At 34.2% G+C, this 20,847-nt stretch overlaps 1 protein-coding gene across 3 annotated transcripts; it reads left to right on the forward strand.

Annotated features, from left to right (window-relative positions):
- Nucleotides 1-8,567: 8,567 nt before the first annotated feature.
- LOC129722326 (transient receptor potential cation channel subfamily V member 5) lies at nt 8,568-19,816 on the forward strand. Of its 3 annotated transcripts, none has more exons than XM_055675690.1 (7): nt 8,568-9,114; nt 9,248-10,480; nt 10,545-10,696; nt 10,751-11,024; nt 18,660-18,902; nt 19,071-19,251; nt 19,310-19,816. In XM_055675690.1, exons 1-6 carry the CDS (start codon nt 8,716-8,718, stop codon nt 19,209-19,211), a joined length of 2,442 nt encoding a protein of 813 aa, XP_055531665.1. In that variant the 5' UTR covers nt 8,568-8,715; the 3' UTR covers nt 19,212-19,251; nt 19,310-19,816. The 3 variants fall into 3 exon arrangements, with proteins under 3 accessions (XP_055531665.1, XP_055531666.1, XP_055531664.1); XM_055675691.1 differs by having other exon boundaries at nt 19,071-19,247; XM_055675689.1 differs by having other exon boundaries at nt 19,071-19,816.
- Nucleotides 19,817-20,847: the final 1,031 nt, after the last annotated feature.

Genomic DNA, 20,847 nt, shown 5'->3' on the forward strand with positions numbered 1-20,847 from the left:
TTAGCGCATACCGCCTTTTCCATGCAACGATCGAATTTAGCTGACCAATTGCTCCCACTGTCGTTATGCTCATCGAACATTCTTGAAGCGAAAATCTTTTTACTTTCGTCTCCGATCCTGTTGCTATTGAGATTGTCCTTGTTGCATTCTGTAACATCTTGTTTGCTGTCGAAGCTAGTAAAATTCTCAAAAAGGTCGCTTTGGCAACGGTTAGGTGTTGGATTCGGAACCGGCAAAGATAAGATTGGAAAAGTATCGGACCCAATATCCATCATAAAATAGCCAGTTTTATTCGTATGATTCATTAATTTTTCGAGTGCACATTCGCAATCAAAACGGTAATTCAGGATTTCGGAAAACTTCGATACATTATCGCTTTCCTCTTTCTCAAAAACAACCTCATATTTTAAGGAATAGTGAAGTATTTCTGAATCAGCGTGAACGGTACAATTCGCAGTAAACATCGACGCGTTCACCACACTAGACATCACAGTAAAGATAAGACTTGCAGCAATCGCAACCATGATTCTGGGAACACCGCTCGACCGCATTCTTAACGTGACTAAATAAGCTACCGATTGCCTTTCAACTGAATAAAAGCATCATCTTACACATGACTTTACAAGCTTAGAATTATCTAGGTTAGAAAATAAAAAAACATCAGGAAAGTACAACGTTGCATTGTTATTGACACATTCAATTAGAGCTAGATCTTGACCTTTTGTAATACTTCACGATGATGATGAGCAACAAAATAGCTTTTTGATGAGGCCCCGAAGAACCAAACTTTTGGTTTCATAACATGAACCGAATCGAAATCAAGGCCAATTTCTAAAACTTGAAATGAAACGCAATAGTAAAACCTAAATTAATCCACCTAGCGGTGAGACCCAGCCTTTCTCATTCGAAATTATTATTTGTTAAAATAGATTTACACCAACACTTACAAAATACACCTTGATAATTTCTGCAGGATTTGTTATTCAGTCTAAGCAACAAATTTTTGGTAGCCAACAGCACAACTATACCGAGCATTTAAAATATAACATTAACACACATATAAACATACATTGACACATATACATGCAAATAACATTAAATTCTTTCAAATATATGATGCGATTTTGTTTTTGATTGTGGTATAATCGATTTGTACTCATATACTGCGTAAAAATATTTAGATTGTTTATGTCAACTTTAGTCAATAGATTTCAAATAATTTATAATAAAATCTTGTTCCTTAATCATGAATTTGAATGATCTTATCAGTGAAAATGAAATTTTTAACGCAGTTGATATTACTGATCGTTTCTGAGGGGCATCAAATGAATGAAATCATCTTCAGATGCCATTTTAAATTACTAGACAGTAGCTTACGGTTTCTGGAAACCAGTCTAAAAGGAACAAATATTACGCAATGTGAGTTTTTCAGCACCCGGGATGATGCTCAGAGGCCAGCAATCAACTCCATACTTCATTTTGAAATTCGAATTTGCGACTTCCGGTTTCTGGAAAACATCCTTCAATTGCCAAATATAATCCAATGAAGGTATATCCATTTTTTTGATTTTAGAAAATTGACGTTGTATTTGAAGTAATAATTGGAGCAGAGTTTTTGAAATTTGGCGTAATATTTGCACTAAATAAATAGTCTTTCTATCATAAAGCCTCCTAATTTCGAAGTTTGATCAAAGCAGCTAGTTTTAAACAACCTTTGGGTTTCGGTTCTTTGTAAGTTTGAGGAACAATCTGTTCGTTTGACACCTGTTTTCTTTAAATAAGTCGTGTAATCTTTGAGAAAGTAGACTTTCAATATTTTTATAATTCAACACATAACGGTTAAAATAAAAGTCCGATTACACTGGTCAACACAAATGTTGCCTCGAAGGTCAAACTAAGAAAAAATAAAAATTATAGCTTTTCCTGTGAATTTTTTTCTTTCTAGGGCAACTATTATGAGCTTTAGAGCAGCATTTTTTTTCGATTTTGTCAACCAGTGTTATAATCAAATTAAATGGGTACCAATAAAGCAACTAAACCTCCAATTTAAAACTAAGATTGTTGAAATCAGTGATGCCATCTTTGGCAAAACGAGTGAATTTGATAATGTTTCCTGAACACGATTCTTTTCATAACCTCCGAACTACATGTTCAATCATTATAAAATTCGTTATTTAGGGGTTTTAAAGACAGCCCGTTCATTTGGTACCTATTTTGTTAAAATCGGTTGTGTAGTTTCTGAGATAATGGAGTTTCATAACTTTTACATTTTGATACATAACAGACAAAGTTACAGTCCGATTATAATAAAATTCAATAGGGTTTTATCAGGCAACTAGACCTTTCTATTGCAACTTATTTTGTGTAAATCGGTCCATCCATCTCTGAGAAAAGTGGGTGAGTTCAAGCAGTCTTAGAAACATGTTTCTTGTCTAGCCTGATTTCCCATTATTATACATAACGGACAAAGTTAAAGTCCAATAACAATAAAATTCAATAGGGTCATATGGGGCAACAAGACCTTCTATATGACACTAATTTCGTGAAAATCGGCCCAGCCATCTCTGAGAAAAGTGAGTGAGCTTAAACAGTCTTTGAAACACGTTTCTTTGCATAACTTTTGAACAACATGTCCAATCATTAGAAAATTATTTTACAAATGTTTCAAAAAATAAGCCCGTTCTTTTGATACCAATTCTGTTCAAACCGGTTGTGTAGTTTCTGAGATAATGAAGTTTTGTGATTTTCACATTTTGATACATAACCTCGAAACTACAAATCCGATTACAATAAAATTCAATAGGGTCTTATAGGACAACTAGACCTTTCATTTGCAATTAGTTTCATGAAGATCGGTCCAGCCATCTTTGAGAAAATCGAGATCGTTACATACATACACACACACACCTACACACACACACACACACACACACACACACACACACACACACACACACACACACACACACACACATACAGAAAATGCTCAGCTCGTCAAACTAAGTCGATTGATATACGAGATTCGACCCTTTGGAGCACTTTTCTATCTTTGGTTTTTCAGTGATCGCTATACCTTTCTAGGAGAAGGCAAGAACGATGGCGGGGCTCACATTTACATGAAACCCTTCATACATGATATACTTTATATAAAATTTTAGGTCGTATTGAAGGCCTCAATAACTAGGCAAACCAATTTTTTTATCGAGTCATGAGCCCTTGTTTCAAAATGTTTGATATCAAAAATGTCAAAATCCAATTTTAGTTGCGCATCTTTTTTCGGAACAAGATTTTTTAAGAAATTGATTTCATCATCATTTTACACTGCGATGCTGCTTGATGGAACAAATGAAACGTGTTGTCTTTCTCAAATTGTTTGTGTAGGTCATTAAAATATTGTTTTAGCTTACCAGCAGATATACCCGCAGACGCCGTCCTTAATGTTACTGGTTTTGTGAATCCTTAGTCAGTCAAAACAGCTAGCTGCTTAGTTGTATCCAAATTTTTTTTTATGTTTTCCGATTATCTGAATGAGCTCATGAACAAATTCATTTTACCAAATGCCTTTCCAAAGTTGCATACGAAACCGTTTCATTGCCACATTTTAATTCCCAAAAATGTATATTGTAGCACTTTGACGCCCTGCAAATGGACAGGGATTTGTTTTCAATCAGCACAGTAGCATTTTCTAAGTTTTCGTCAGAATATTTAACTCCATTCGACATTTTAACGATCAGATATGGTTCAAACTAAATCACGATATATGTAAACAACTTTACTGCGAAAAATAATCTCAACCGTAACACGAAGCCTACTACGATGGGAGACAAATTTAACAAACAAAAAAAAGCACCTGGCGGTGAATAGTGAAATAGTGCATTCGTTTTGTAGTAGGGTGTTGTATCATGATCGGACCAGTCAGAAAATGTACCATGATCGGACCATTTTTTTATATGCGAGATTTCTCTACTATTGAATAAAAAACTTTTCCAAATATGTACCCGCATCATCAAAAAACTTCTTCTGATGATGTTCAGAAGGTTTCATTTAGATTACTTAAGTATTACTATTATTAAAAAAGTTTTAAAAAATGGTCTATTTTCGAGCACACTTTGCCCTTACAATTGTTACCAAGTCTTGTTTTCAAGCAGTGATTTTAGAATCGAATATTTAAAGATTGCAGTATATTTTCCAGTAATATGCTTCTATAATATTCAAATTCAATGTAGGAACACTTTTTATATGAAATATTTGCTTTAAAGTTGGAATTATTGGTGAAACGCAAAGGCCTGTTTTGTATCATGATCGGACCAGCTTTGAACCATGATCGGACCAGCCTACTTCTGAGACATCACCGTTTTACTTTGCTTATGCTTGATATACCCAATGAAAGATTTCAAGTTTAATTGATTGGAACTGAATATAAACAATGAAGCTTATTTTTTATAGAATAAAACCTCTCTAAAACGACGTAAGGTTCGCAAACTAAAGCAAAACCATTTAAAACTTCACTATAAACAGCCCACTATGCTTCAAATAGGGGAAATATAACTCAGTGTCATCCTTATTTAGGTAGCACTTTTTCCCGCGAATTTTCGAACAGTTTACGAGAGAGTGATAAATTAAAATATATGAAAATTTATATGTGACGTTTAGCGTGGATTTTTCGTCGATTTTTTTGAACGGTAAAATGATTTCACGAAGGTGAGAAAGGTTTAAAAATTGATTGATTTGTGATGTAATGATAATATGTATATCAAAGTTATTTTTCAGTAATAAGACTCTCTTTGAGACTACTTTTTGAGTTTCGACAAAGGAAACGTAAGGCAAAAAACTAATCTTTGAATTTCATTTAGCGATAAGGATTAAAAGTTTCGTCCCTCCGAAAAATGTCCTCATACAAAATTTCAACTCAATCGAACTTAAGGAAGTAGTGTTTCAAATTGACCGCTTTGAGTCTCACTTATTCGACTGATGACGAAAGGCAATTGTCGATATGGAAATGTTTGTTGATACCAAATATCTTAGACTTGTGTAAAACGCCGAGATCTGGTGTTTTCTCGAGAAAAAATTTTTTTTGGAAAAAATTGACTTTCTGGGAATTTTTGTGCTGGGAAATTCATTTCACTTGTCACACTCTCATTTTCACTTCACTGTCAATCTCACTTCACGAAGCTAATTTTGTCACTTCACTTTAGATGGAATCGGAAATAGGTCTCAAACAATGAAGTGAGCGTGAGAGTGAAATATATTTCACCGTGAGGTAACTCCCGTAACAAGTACCATTGGCAGAATATCGCACTTTAGGTATAAAAGTTAGAGCATTGCAATATTCGGAAATTTGTAGTACTACTTGGGGACTACAAGTTGTTCATACATCGTTTCTCAAAATTGTGTTGGTGGAGTGAGCTATCGGTAAAACGAAACTGCAACCGAAAAAATCACAGGAGGGTTGTGTGCAAAGCCACGACCGCAAGGTTGAAGTAGAATACTTTTACACAGCTCTACTTACGGCTGTAAATTAACCTACGGCCGGCGTATCGGTTCGCGCCGCTTATCGCGTTTAGCCTGGCAGACGCCTAATGCGCACGGCCAATACAATAGAAGGTGTTTTCACACTGAAAATTAGACACGGCTTTACTGGAGTAGGTGTTGGCAAATGCATCTACCGCTAATACCGCCGCTATCGTACGAAAAATGTCGCGCGTCTAAGAACACCCGAACTGTTTTGCCGTGCCACTTCCATTGACTTCCTTATTACATCGGCCTTAGGGAAGAACCGGCTGCACCTACCGCTGAGGCTGTAACCATACTGCTACTGGTACCCAAAGCTATTAACTCTTCAAATTAAATGTTTTATTTGTCCTCAAAAGAACAATTGGTCAATTCCATATCGGATATGATGCAATCGCATCTCTGTAATATTACCGACAGTAATATTCTTCTAAACAAAATGATCCAACTTTTCCATTAGAGGGAGTGCCGGCTGATGTACCGCGAGAATCTCGCCCGATCGCTCGCGTTGGCGTTCAGCCTGGCATAGGCCTGAGACGTGGTGACCAACCACAGGGCAAGTGATTTGTTTAATTTGAAGGCAGCCACAGGCGCGACCCGCTGCTATGGTCTGTTACTGCTGAGTGCCGATATCTGCTGTTACTGCTGTCAACGTTGTGGACGGTCCATCCAGTTCACATTTCGACTAATGAATGTAGCTAGTTTTCCCAGAAACACTCTTTTATAACCGAAGGGTGCTACGTAATAGGCCACGCCTTTCAGTTCAGGTTTACCATTTCCTTATGTTCTTTAGACGAATTATTCCAAAATTCGCATTTGATTTTTGTATCCAGCGAATAAACACCGATGGTGCTCTCACAAACGCAACGGTTTTAACCCGTATCTTGTTGCGGTTTGTAACATCAAGCGATTTCGTTTGCTCGCTGTTGCGTGTTGCATCATGTTTCAACTTGGCAGCTGGGAGACGACGAAATTCTGTTTATGCTGATTGATTGAATCGACTTCATATTAGCTCTGCATAGTCGAACTAACTGTTTTTGGGGATGCGTTCTAACAGGGCAGTTTATTATTCAATGTCGGTTATGCTGATCGCAGCCTTTACGCTGCCCCTACAGTGGGGGTTTACTAAATAAAGTGAAAGTAAAACTTAGACAACTACAACAGAATTTGATTGCATCCCGCACAGAATGTCAGCTTGTGTTGATGCCAGAAAATTATTAACCTTCAATTATTTGTTTATTTGCCTTGAAAAAGGCATCTTGCGGATCAAAATCGGTTGCTGATCGCAACCTTTGAGCTGCCTCAACAGTGAGGGAATTAAGATACACGGACAACATGCACTGTGGAAGCTATTTCACATTCAGTAAATTAGACGGGTGCGACAGATTTAAATTGCTAGGATGGAACACAGAATGCTTGCTTGCGTTGACAAAAATTATTAACTTTCAATGACTTGTTTATTTGCCTTCAAAAAGGCATTTTGATTTCCAAAATTGGATTTCCTGATGGCCATTTCATGCTGCCCCAACACGGGGGGAATAATGGCTGTCTGGCGGCACACGCTGAGAAAAACCGCGCTGCTCCTGAGACGTGGTGACCAACCACAGGTCTAGTGCTGCTGCTAAGGAAGGACGACTGCTGTTGTCGCTGTCTAGAACTATTATCAGCGGCTCCGGCTGAAACAGGCTCTTATATAGGCCAAATAGCATGTTTTCAATTGCAAGGTATATGATCCTGTCGACCGTGCTTGGAAAGCAAGCATATAACGTCCAATCAGAGGTCGAATTTTTCGTTTTGACAAGGCTTGACTATTTTCAATAGTACAACAGTGTGAATAATAAAATTACAATTATCTTATTTTGGGAAGAATCTTAGAAGATTTTCTAATCTATTGCTGCAAGAACGAAGGAAATCCATCGAATACTAACCGATTTATTAGCATTTGAAATTGGACATATTTTTCACTTTTTTCGGTTTTAGATTTTCATTTCACATCCCTATGTAGCCGAACTTCCTGAGAGAAGTATTCTACTTCAAAACACCCACAAACTGAATAAGCAAATTTTCCGTATTGGAAGCTCGAATATAATTCATAACGTTTTCGCAATAATTCGAAAAATGTTTGACAATAATTTGAGGATCACGAAAAAATATCTAATTTATCAAGCCCAAACCAAACACCGTGCATGTAAAGCCCAGCACGCGAAGAGGAAAATCGCTTGAAGTCTCAGAAGCACACTGGTCCGATTATGATACATTTTTTGGTCCAATCATAATTCATCCTGGTCCGATCATGATACAAATTCTATTGTCAGGAAAAACGATATATTTAAATGAATTCACGTCAGATTTGCTAAAAATTGTTATTTTTGTAAACTAGACAGATAGACTTTTTCGATAAATATATATTATTCATGATTACATGTTAGATTAATGGTGAAAATGTGACATGAAAAGCGATGTACCTTGAAAATAGTCTAAATTGGTCGGATCATGATACATTACCCTAAAAAGTAAAAGTCTCAACAGAATAATTTAAAATCCAAAATTTCAATTCCAACATAAAACGTTTATTTGCATTTTACCAACTTAGGCCTATTTTTCACTAAATAGAATAGTTTGTTCAGAAATCAAAGAAATAGTTATCGGTTTCCGTTATACTCTACTAAATTTTTTTTTTAGTAGAGTATAACGGAAACCGATAACTATTTCTTTGATTTCTCAATCACTCTGCTAAGACGCTCGTTATAGATTTTCTAGTTTGTTCAGGATATTCTTTCTGTTGAAGCATTCAAAAGCTTCGTCTTGAAACGGCTTTCAGAAAATTACTCTTAAGTCTGAAAAAAATGTCAACCCACGGAAAATACTCAGTTTGCTAATTCAAAAAATTGATCCTATCATGGTACATCCTAACGTAAAATCAAAAGGATAATTGCAGCACCTCATGGCATGCTGCCCTCGCAGGGCCGTTCTGTCAATCGTGCACACATACATGTGTAAGCTGATGCAATGCTGCCAGCACAGCAGTACCGAAGTGGAGGCCAATCGGGTTTCCACGGTAACACGTTTCGACGGTTGGTTCGATAGGGTTTCAGTGAGAAAATTTACTGCGGAAAATTTGGCCCTCATTCGTAAGTGGTGCAGTAGGTTTTTTGGGCTTCAAGTGCAAAAATTGTTATGTAAAACGGTAAAAATCATCCCAGCATGGGAAATACCGAAAGTAACGTTACCAGTGGGGTGAAAAAGCAGGCCGGCGTTTCGACCCAGGCGTTGTACAAGTTTGTCAATCTGAAAGGCGGTGGCTTGCTGGTGGACATCATGAAACGAGCAATCCAAAACAAACAGTACGCGGAGATTGATCATGCCATTAAAACTAAGGTGGAACCATTTCTGTACAACAAAGGTAAGGGCAAGTACATTCCGGTGGCGCAGTTGGTGTTGCTGCGAAACCGGGAACGACCACGGCATAAGCAGTTGCCGGAAATTCGCGCATTGGAAAACCCCGAAGAGGACTACGACATTGACGCGGACTGCCCGGACGTCACCGAGGGCGAGTACCAGCGGAATCCGTCCGGGTACAGGGAGGTGTGCTGGAATATCAAGGTAGGTGAGAACGGAAATTCAAACATGCGCGTGACAATCGGATCGGGTGAAAGGATGAGCGTGAGCAAAGTAGGCTCGGCATTCGCTAGAAGTGAGCAGCTACCTGTTGCATACAGTTTGCTTTCAATTTCAGGAACGAGGAGCCGTTGGAGAGACGATTCTTCATTTGTGCCTGTTGAATGCCACCTCACTGCATGCTGATTTGGCGAAACGGTTGCTGCGATTCTATCCGAAGCTGATCAACGATATTTACATGTGTGATGAGTACTACGGGGAGAGCGTACTGCACGTTGCGATCGTCAACGAGGACCCAGCCATGGTGAAGTTCCTACTGGATAGTGGGTCGGATGTCAACGAACGGTGCTGTGGAACGTTTATGTGTCCCGAAGATCAGAAGGCAAGCCGGTACGACTCGATCGAAACGGAGATCATTTGCGTACTACCGATGACCAATTACGATGGCTACGTTTACTGGGGAGAGTATCCATTGAGCTTTGCGGCTTGTTTGGGCCAGGAGGAATGTTATCGTCTCGTGTTGGCACGAGGAGCAGACCCGGATAACCAGGACTCCAATGGCAACACTGTGCTGCATATGCTGGTGATCTATGAAAAGGTTTCGACCTTCGACATGGGCTACGAAGTGGGATCATCGTTACACATAAGAAACTTGCAAAATTTGACACCCCTGACGCTGGCCGCAAAATTGGGCCGGGTGGAAATGTTCTTCCACATTATGAACATCGAACGGGAGATCTACTGGCAGTTGGGGAGCATCACGTGTGCCGCCTATCCGCTGGCGTTGATCGATACGATTGATATCGAAACGGGAAACATTGAAAAGGATTCCGCCCTTAACCTGGTGGTGTTCGGCGATAAGGACGAACATCTAGATCTGCTCGAAGGAGTTCTGATCGATCTGCTCAAGACCAAGTGGAATACGTTCGTGAAGGACAAATTCTACCGTCAATTTTTTGTGTTTTTCTGCTACTTTTGCGTTTCGCTGGTGAGCTTCACCCTTCGTAATGGACCGGTGAAGCTTGAGGATGCCGAAGCGAATCGAACTGCCGCGAATACTCAGACGAAGAATGGTACTGACTTTGGGAATGTCACTTTAACTCCTTTGCTTGGTTTGGAAGCTAGTGGCAAGATGGTCGGACTCAATGCGAGCGAAGCTTTTTTCGATCCGACAACCCTGGGAAATAATATCTTTTTCAACTCCAAGTGTCCAACAATGGCCTACGATGGTATGCAAGGAAAGTTGCGGCTGGTTTCGGAGATTATCATACTGATTGGTGCCTTTGTGTACTTGATTGCGGCATTGAGGGAGTCCAGATTCCTGGGACGTAAGATGTTTATAGAAAATTTGGTATGATCAGACAGTTCTGTATGATATAGTTTAGAATTTGATTGTGAATGTTTTATTGTTGCAGATGACGGTACCCTCAAGAGTAATGTTTTTGTTTTCCTGTTGTATTATGATGATAGTTCCATTCTTGAAGGTACTCTGCTTTACTGAGTTGGAGGATCATGTCGCGGTAGTGATTATGCTGACTACGGCTCCTTATTTTCTCTTCTTCTGTCGGTAAGTTCGGAGTGGAGTTCCACAGTCACATGTCACAGTTTTTGTAACTCACAGAGGCTTCAAAACTGTCGGTCCCTTCGTGGTGATGATCTATCGCATGGTGATAGGAGATTTGCTGCGGTTTGTCGTCATCTATCTGGTATTTGTGATGGGCTTTTCGCAGGCGTACTACATTATTTTTCTGTCGTACAAGGGTGAGGAGGATAGCGACGAAAATCCGATGCCATCGCCAATGGAATCGATTGTGGCGATGTTTCTGATGTCGTTGACCAACTTTGGCGATTATTATGCAGCGCTGGAGAATACCGCTCATGAAGGTTGCGCCAAGGTAGGAAAGCTGTTCACTTCTGCAATGCTATTTCTTTTTTCTCCTGTTTCATTTGGGATGTTTTTTTGTCATTTTTCACGTTTCTTGAATCACTTCTGATCTTTGTTTTCAATCATTACCTCATTGAATTGTATGATTTTACTAAAAAAAAAATGTTACACCAACAATAGGTGTAACATTTTTTTTTTGCTTTTTTATTTTGTTGTTTTATTTTTGTTGAGAAAGAAATATAATCCAACTATGTGAATCTAAATATTTTTTTCGAATAAAATTCTACTATATAAGTCAAACTGATGGCTTCATTTTTCAGTTCCTAATTTTTTCAATGCTTTTGTCTCTCATACTGTGAGTCTTTTCCTCCTGTATTTTGAAATAAATCAAACTTGAAGTCTTTTGTTCTTCTATTTTTCGTTAGTTTTTTATTTTCCTTTCAAGTCTTACTTCATATTGCTTTGTTAGTTTCTGTTTTATATTCTTCTTATCTAACTCTAATTTGTTATTCTTTCAAGTTGTCATCGTTTATTTTTTTCATATTTTTTTGTTGTTTCTTTTTTTATTTTTTGAGTTAATTTTTTATTCATCTTCCTATCTTCCTATTTGTTGATTTTTTTATTCGGTCGTTGCATTTTTATTTTATTCTTTTTTGTAATTTTCAATGTTTTCATTATTTTATTCGTCAATTTTAGCAACTTTTAATTCTTGCTTTTTAGTTTTTTTGCATTGTACTATTCTTTAGTGTATTATTTTTCATTTTCTGAATATCATCAAATCTTTCAATGAATGAATATTTGTTCGCTTTGTTATCCTTTTCTATTTTTTTCAATGTTATATTGTTTAAGTCTTGCTCTCTTTTTTCTTGTTATTTTTTTGGTTTTTCGGTTTTTTTGTTTTCTGCTGTTGTATTATAATTCTTTCTAACTCTGTTTTTTTATGGTATCCTTTTCTAAATCTTTTGTCTCTTCTCGTTTTCATTTTGTCTCTCTTTCATGCTTTCAGAATGATAGAATGGAAATATCATTCTTTTCTCCTATCGTTGTAATTTTCAATTTCTTTATTTTTTTATTTTAAGCTTCTTATTTTTTTTATCGTTTCATTTTTCCACGTAATATAATTCTTCTATTTTCCCATTATTTTTTTTGTGTTTCTAATGATTTGTTTTATTTTGTCATTCGGTTGTTGCATTTTCCTTTTTTTCATTTTTTATTCGTCTATTTATTCAATTTTCAATTTCCATTTTATAATTTTTTTCTACCTAGCAGTGTTTCATTATTCAGTATATTATTTTTAATTTTCTGAATATCATCAAATTCTTTCAATGAACGAATATTTGTTCGTTTTTTGATTTTTTGTGATGTTCTATTGTTTTAGTCTTGCTTTTTTGTTTCTGTTATTTTTTCGATTTTTTTTGGTTGGTCATTACTGCAGTTTCTCGCTTTGTTTTTATCTTTTTCAAAAATAATTTCACGTTCTTCTAGTAGTTTATGGTATCATTTTCTTAATTTTTAATCACTTCCAGTTTTCATTTTGTCTCTTCTATAGGCTTTCATTCTGCATTTCCCCTATTTTATAATTCTTTTATTTTCTCGTTGCTTTATTATTTTTCTGTTTTATTCTCACATTTCTAATTTCTTAAACTTTTATTCTTTGAACCTCCTATTTTTCGTTACAGACCACGTTCGATTTTGGCACGTTTTTGTTTTTGGCACGATTCAATATTGGCAACATAAAAACCTTGGACGTGTTGCTACCAGCAACCATCCAAGCGTTGAATTGAATTTTCGCTTCAGTCCCGTAGGCATCGGAAAACACCGTTCGGATTGGCTATAAAATTGGCTATTGAATTTTCTCTTTGGTCCGGCAGGCATCATGAAAAATTTAAATTTGGACGTGTTGCCAAAATCTAACAAGCCCTGTAATATTTTTTTCCGTTTCTTTTGTCTTTTTTAATGATTTTAACGATGTTTTGTGGGGTCGTTGACCGAATAATAAGGTCGTCGCATTATTTTATTCTTTTTTAATTTGCATTTTTTTCAATATTCTATTCATCTATTTTATCAACTTACAATTACTTTTTTCAGTTTTTTTCTTTCTTTTATGCATTGTTCCAGTTTTTAGTTATTTATTTTTTATTTTCTTAATATCATCCAATTCTTTCAATGAATGAGTATTTGTTCGCTTGTTCACCCTTTCCTTTTTTCTCGCTGTTCTTTTGTTTTAATCTTGTTTTCGTCTTTTTTCTGTTGTTCTTTATTTTTTTGTTTTGTTATTTCTGCTGTTGTATTACAATTCTTTCTTATTTCATTTCTATTTTTTTTATTCTGTTATTTCGCGTTCTTATAGTAGTATATATCATTTTCTTGATTTTTTATCTCTTTCAGTACTTATTTTGTCCTTCTTTCATGCTTTCATTTTGCGAGATTTTCATTCAATCATTCTTTTATTCTCTCGTTACTTTATTATTTCATTGCTTTTTTTTCATTCTCAATTTTCTTTATTTTTTTTGTTCTTTAAATCTCTCATACTGTCATTGTTTTATACAGTCTTCTTTCAGCATAAACCTATGATATAATTTTTTCAATTTTTCCTTTTTTCACTGATTTGTTTTATTTTATCATTCTGTCGTTGAATTTTTATTTTATTCTTATTTTTTAAGTTTTAAATTTTTTCTTTGTTTTATTCGTTTATTTTATCAACTTTCGATTGCTTTTTTTTCTTACATTGTTCCATTCCTTAGTCTTTTATTTTTCATTTTCTGAATATCATCAAGTTCATTCAATGAATGAATATTCGTTCGCTTTTTCATCCATTCCTATTTTTTTCTCACTGCTTTTTTTTATTTCTCTTATTTTTTTTAGTTTTTCGATATTTTGTTGTTTTATTTTTATTACAATTTTTCCTACTTTGTTTTTATTTCTTTTATTTTGTCATTTCGCGTTCATCTAGTCATTTTCTCAATTTCTTATCTCTTCCAGTTTTAATTTTGTCTCTCTTTTATGCTTTCATTCTTCCTCTCGTTGCTTAATTATGTCATGGTCTATTCTTTTTTTATTTCCTCAGCTTTTCGTTTTTGTCTTTTGTTATACGTATCGTTTTTAATTTTTCTCTTTTATCTATTCTTTAGTTTTGTTTTTATCTTGATTAAATTTTATTTTTTTTCATTGGATTTATTGCTTAATTTGTTGATTTTTCTATTTTCATTATTTTAGCAACTTTTAATTCTTGCTTTTTAGTTTTTTTTGCATTGTACTATTCTTTAGTGTATTATTTTTCATTTTCTGAATATCATCAAATCTTTCAATGAATGAATATTTGTTTGCTTTGTTATCCTTTTCTATTTTTTTCAATGTTATATTGTTTAAGTCTTGCTCTCTTTTATCTTGCTATTTTTTTGGTTTATCGGTTTTTTTTTGTTTTCTGCTGTTGTATTATAATTCTTTCTAACTCTGTTTTTTATGGTATCATTTTCTAAATTTTTTGTTTCTTCCCGTTTTCATTTTGTCTCTCTTTCATGCTTTCATTCTTTCTCCCAATTCTATCATTTTTTTCTCCTATCGTTGTCATTTTCAATTTCTTTATTTTTTTATATTTGAAGCTTCTTATTTTTTTATTGTTTCATTTTTCCACGTAATATAATTCTTCTATTTTCCCATTATTTTTCTGCGTTTATAATGATTTGTTCTATTTTGTCGTTCGGTTGTTGCATTTTCATTTTATTTTTTTTTCATTTTTGTTCGTCTATTTATTCAATTTTCAATTCCCCTTTTTAGTTTTTTTCTGTCTAGCAGTGTTTCATTATTTAGTATTTTATTTTTCATTTTCTGAATATCATATTTTTCGTGATGTTCTATTGTTTTAGTGTTGCTTTTTTATTTCTGTTATTTTTCCGATTTTTTTTTTGTTTTGTCCTTACTGCAGTGTCTAGCTTTGTTTTTATCTTTTTTATTCTGTCATTTAACGTTCTTCTAGTAGTATGGTATCATTTTTTAAATTTCTAATCACTTCCAGTTTTCATCTTGTCTCTCTTCTATGCTTTCATTCTGCATTTCCTCTATTTTATAATTCTTTTATACTCTCGTTGCTTTATTATTTCTCTGTTTTATTCTGACATTCTTAATTTCTTTCATTTTTTATTCTTTAAACCTCTTATTTTTCCTTCCAGACCTCGTTCGATTTTCTTTTAGGCACGGTTCAATTTTGGCAACATAAAAATTTCATTTTTTTATTATTCTATTCGTCCATTTTATCAACTTTCAATTCCTCTTTTTTAATTTTTTCTTTTTTACATAGTTCTATTCTGTAGTCTTTTATTTTTCATTTTCGGAATATCATCCAATTCCTTCAATGAATAAGTATTTGTTCACTTTTTCACTCTTTACTTTTTCCCTCGCTGTTCTATTGTTTTGATCTCGCTTTCTTCTTTTTTCTGTTGTTTTTTTTTTTTATTTTGTTGTTTTGTTATTTCTGCTGTTGTATTACAATTGTTTCTTACTTTGTCTTTATTTTTTTATTCTGTTATTTCGCGTTATTCTAGTAGTTTATATCATTCTCTTGACATTTATCCCTTCCAGTATTTATTTTGTCCATCTTTCATGCTTTCCTTTTGCAAGTTTTCCATTCCATCATTCTTTTATTCAAATTTTCTTTATTTTTTTCTTTGAATCTCTCATGTTTCCATTGTTTTATACTGTAGTTTTTCAGTATAAACCTGTAGTTTTTCAGTATAAACCTATAATATAACTTTCATTTTTTCCTTTTTTAATGATTCGTTTTGTTTTATCATTCGGCCGTTGAATTTTCATTTTATTCCTTTATTCCTTCATGTATTTTTCATTTTTTTTTTAATTTTATTGGTTAATTTTATCGACTTCAAATTCCCGCTTTCATTCCTACATTGTTCCATTCTATAGTCTTTTATTTTTCATTTTCTGAATAGCATCTTTTTTTCAATGAATGAATATTCTCTCGCTTTTTCATCTTTTCATATTTTTTTCTCACTGTTCTATTGTTCATGCTTTCTATTATCTCTGTTATTTTTTTAATTTTCGATTTTTTGTTGTTTTGTCATTATTGCTGTTGTATTGCAATTTTTTCTTACTTCTTTTTATTTTTTTTATTTTGTCGTTTCGCGGTCATCTAGTAGTTTATGGTATCTTTTTTCAATTTCTTATCTCTTCCAGTTTCTTTATTTTGTCCCTCTTGAATTGCAGTGTTTAGTTCTACATAATATAATTCGGTAATTTTTCCATTCTATTATTCTTTTTTAAATTTTTAAATTTTTTCATTATTGTTCACGTCTATTTTATCAACTTTGAATTGCCTTTTTATTTTTTTAAATTTTTTCACAATGTTTAATTCTTTAGTTTGTTACTTTTCATTTTCTGGATATCACCAGATTTTTTCAACAAACCAATATTTGTTCGTTCTTTCATACTACTCTATTTTTTTCTTCGCTGTTCTATTATTGTAGTCTTGCTTTCTTCCATCTCTATTAGGTCAATGTTTTTTATTCTTTTTTTAGTCTTTTTGTTTCGTCATTTCTGCTGTTGTATTGCAACTCTTTCTCGATTTGTTCTTGAACTATTTTATTATTTTATTAAAGTTTTTTTTTCTGATTTGTATTCTAATGTTCTTGCAACTTTTCAACCTTTCTTTTCATCTCTTATTATTTTGCTGATTATAGTATTTTATTTTTTCTTCAAAAGCGAGATTTGCTTGAACATTTTTACAATCTTTCAGACACTTGTTTTTGTATTTCGCTACATTGTTTCTTTTATTATTTTAATTTCGAATTCGTTCTTTTGTTTTTCATTTAGGCTTTTTTAACAATGAATTGTTTTCATATCAAGTTTTGTCTCTCTTATGTTTTAAGTCTTTAATTCGATTATTTTTCAATTCTTATTTACTTCCATTCTTTCATTTTTTATTTTTTTCTCTGAGTCCTTCCACTTTTTTTCTCCTAAATTTGTTCTTTTTGTGTTTTGTTGTTTATTATTATTTAGTCACGTTTTGTCATTCATATTTACCATTAATTCTTCTTTCAGCCTCTATATTCTTGATTATTTTCTCTTACTCCTTCTCTTACTGTTTTTTATTTATTCTTTTATTTCATTTTTTTTATTCCGACTTTCTTTGTGTATTTTAGTCTTTTTCACATACTTCTTTGTAGATTTGTTTTAAAAATTATCGCTAGTTCATTTTTTGGTCTAGTTGTTGCACTTTTCTGCTGAGTTTGTTTTTATTTTTTTTATTTTTTTCAACCTCTAAATTCTTTGTTATGTTTTGAAATACATCCTTTATTTTTTCAACCTTGCTCACCTTCATTTTTTCGTTCATTTTTAAATTTTGTCTTACTGTTTATTATTAATTTTTGTGTTGAATTTTTTATTTTGTCGTCTTGAATAATTTTTTTTCCTGCGTTCTTCCGTTGTTTTCGAGTTTTCATTTAACTTATTCTTTTTTCTTTTTTAATTTTTCATTATCAGTATTTGACTCCTTCACACTGTTATATACGTAATCTACCATTCTTTTTTTTCACCAGCGGTCATTTCTCTGATTTCTTTTTCATATTTCCATTCTTGAAAGATTGGAAGGCCCTTCGTTTTTTATTACTTTTTTCACTTTTCACTCTTCCGTTTTTATTGTTTCATTTATGAGTATTTATTCTTTCCAGTTTCAGTTTGGCTTTATCATATTTTATTCGTTTATTCGTTAATTTTTTCATTCTTTTATCCGTTTTATTCATCACTACATCGTATTATTTTTTCATTCTTTCATTTTTTTATTCTTCATTCTATTATATGTTACTGGTCTCATTTTTTCAGTAGGTTTATTTGGGTTTGATCTTTTACTTTCCGTTATTTAATCTTTTCATTTTTTATTCTGTTTTCATTATTTAATTTTCCTATTTTTCAACTTACATTTTTCCTTCTTTCTTTTTATCAATTTTTCATTCATTCATCTTGTTAGATTTAGGCTATTTTTGAGTTTTTAAATGTTCTCATTTTTCCTAATTTATATTTAAGCATGTTTTGTCATTGTTCGGGCTTTTGTTTTGTTTTTTTCTTTATTCAATATTCAATATTTTGCTTTGTGTTTCATTCTACTTCTGATTATTCTATTTTCGTTATATAATACTTTTGCATTTGTATTCCACCATTATTCCTTCTTCCGGATTCCTTTTAGTATTCCTTTTCTAGTCTTTTATCTTTTCAATCTTCTATCATATTATTGACTTCTGCCATTTATGGTATTCGTTTTTGTGATTTTTATTCTGTCTTTTACTTACTCAACAATTAATTATTTCCTTTTAAAATTCTTCTAATCTGCCTTTTTTCGTTCATTTTCATTCTTTCTATCATAAAAGTTTAGTTTAGAAAAATGAAAAAAATGAATTTATGACGGAATGCAGAACAAACATTTGTATATATGAAGGAATAAAAAAATCAAATTGAAAGCATGAAAATAGGACAAAAACTATAAGCAATTCAAAAGAATAAAAAATGGAAAAATTAGAAAAAAGAATGAAACAATAAAAGAATAAAATAGTGAAAGAATAAAAAATGCAAGAATGAAAAAATTAATTGATGATGGCAATCAAAAGATTGCAGCAACGAATTATTACTCCCTCCCTTGCAGGTCCTGTTCGTTATCTACATGGTGATCGTGGCCGTCCTGCTGGTGAACTTGCTGATCGCTATGATGGGCAACACGTACACGAAGATTGCGGAGACGAAAAACGAATGGCAACGGCAGTGGGCCCGAATCGTGCTGGTAGTGGAACGTGGCGTTCCACCTGCCGAACGCCTTAAGAACCTGATGGGCTACAGTGAACCGATGTCGGACGGACGGCGTGCGCTGGTGCTCCGTTTAAGCATGACCGTAATGATTTTGCATTATTAATTCATGGCAACCTTGATGCCCTCTTCTAGGTTTTTGTTTTATTTTTTTTACGCTGTTGAACTATCTGCCAATGGTGATGGGACTTAATTTAAATGACTTTTTCTCTCTCTCTCTCTTCTTTTTTTTGTTTCGTCTATCGCACCACAGGACGAGGATAAGGAGGAAATGAAGGAAATCCTGGAGATGAAACGAGTTCACGAGCGCTTGAAAAAGAAGCGTCAGATCGAGCGAGAGGCGCGCGCCGAGAAGCGGCGCTTGATTATGGAGAAATTTGCGAATGTACCGTAGAAACTCAGAATATCTAGTAGTTCAGTCTAGATCAATGTTGGTAATTTAGCGAAATTGTTTCATATATTTTTTAAATAAAGTTCAACATCATTGTTTAGTTTCCATTTTGTTCAAATACCAGGCGCCTGCATAGAAAAGAAATTTGATGGAGCCACAAACCATTTTTCCTTGGAACATTAACGTTGAAAGCAACGCCTACCAGGATAACATCTTATTAAGTATGAATGAAACGGCCACCGCTCAACAGACCGCTACCGCCTGGGATTATTTGCCCTCTTTCCTTTCATCTTGGTGTGGCTACATTTACTGGTTTCAAAGGTATACATAGCGAGGACACCCGGAGGGAATGAGTCAAGCGTCATACTATTTAGGACAGTGAATGGCTTTCGCGAGCAACAGCATAAAATAAAGGTTCACTTTCCACTGTGTTCCGCTTACATTCATTCATCGTGAGTCTTGTCGTGGACACAGCCGAGGGTGAGCTCGAGGGAAATCGAAAATAAATAAAAAAAAGCTTTACGGTTGCTCTTGACTTGCTAGGCTTATCTATGGGTATGTGTTATTTTTCTGGCATGCTTTCATAACCAAGAATAAATCACCTTGATAGGGGGAAATGAGTCATTTTCTAATTTTAAACTTTTCAGCTGGAAGAACTCCTTAAAAAATAAGGCACAGGAATATTAACTTTTTTTGGTGAAAGTAGCAGAAATTTTAATTAGCGAGTATTACTTCACAGTAGCTTTAATCAGACTAAGAAAGAACAGAACTGAACAATGTTTTGAATAGCGATTTATTCTCATTCCGTGAACGTTAAACACGACTTATAGCTTGAAGCCGTTCATAATCCCCAACTCAATGAACACTTTTATTGCTTCACAAAAAAAAACCACAGCATGAGATTTTCTTTTCATCATAAGAGTAGGTAGAAATAGAAGTATTTTCCCTGCGTGACACGCTTATTCTCTGGGGTACACAATTTATCCGCAGGGCTAATAGTGACAGTAACCAAATGGAGAACTGCTAGTACATCATAAAACTTACTTTGTGTTATCATGTGGTCGTGCAAGTTTTTAATCACTGATAAACAAACTTATTTGGTGGGAATACCAAAGAGGAAAGAGAAAAGCTCTGACGTCTAGCACCAGCCATGGCTAACTTGGATGTAAAATGATCTACTGGGCAGAGTTAGATTAGAAAAATAAAGGGTGTCCGAACCTCTTCAAACTTTCAATCAATAGAATTTAACCCATCAGGAAGCTTGTGGCATATTTATTTTATTCAACTTCAATACCATGACCGTACTTATTAAGTTCGGTACAACATCTGTCTGCAGTTACTTCTGTATGGAAACCCATTTTTTTTCATGTCCTCCGCAGATTGGAACTCCTTGAGATACTCCCGTAGCCCAGTATTTTTCGATGAGCCTCAGTGCCGCTGCGTTGAGGGGGCTCATGTACTTGGGTACGGAAATAACCTCGTTGGCTTCACACAACTTCAGCACATAATTTGAACAGTGGCATGAAGCTAGATCCGGTCCTCGTGTAACTTCAACAATCCCGGTAGTCACAAACTTTGGTACCCTTAATCGCCCTATCGAACTCTATGCAGCAAATTTTCCAAACTTCTTTTTTTTGTC

The sequence above is a fragment of the Wyeomyia smithii genome, chromosome 2 (assembly GCF_029784165.1).
Source record: "Wyeomyia smithii strain HCP4-BCI-WySm-NY-G18 chromosome 2, ASM2978416v1, whole genome shotgun sequence".
Taxonomy (NCBI): Eukaryota; Metazoa; Arthropoda; class Insecta; order Diptera; family Culicidae; genus Wyeomyia; species Wyeomyia smithii.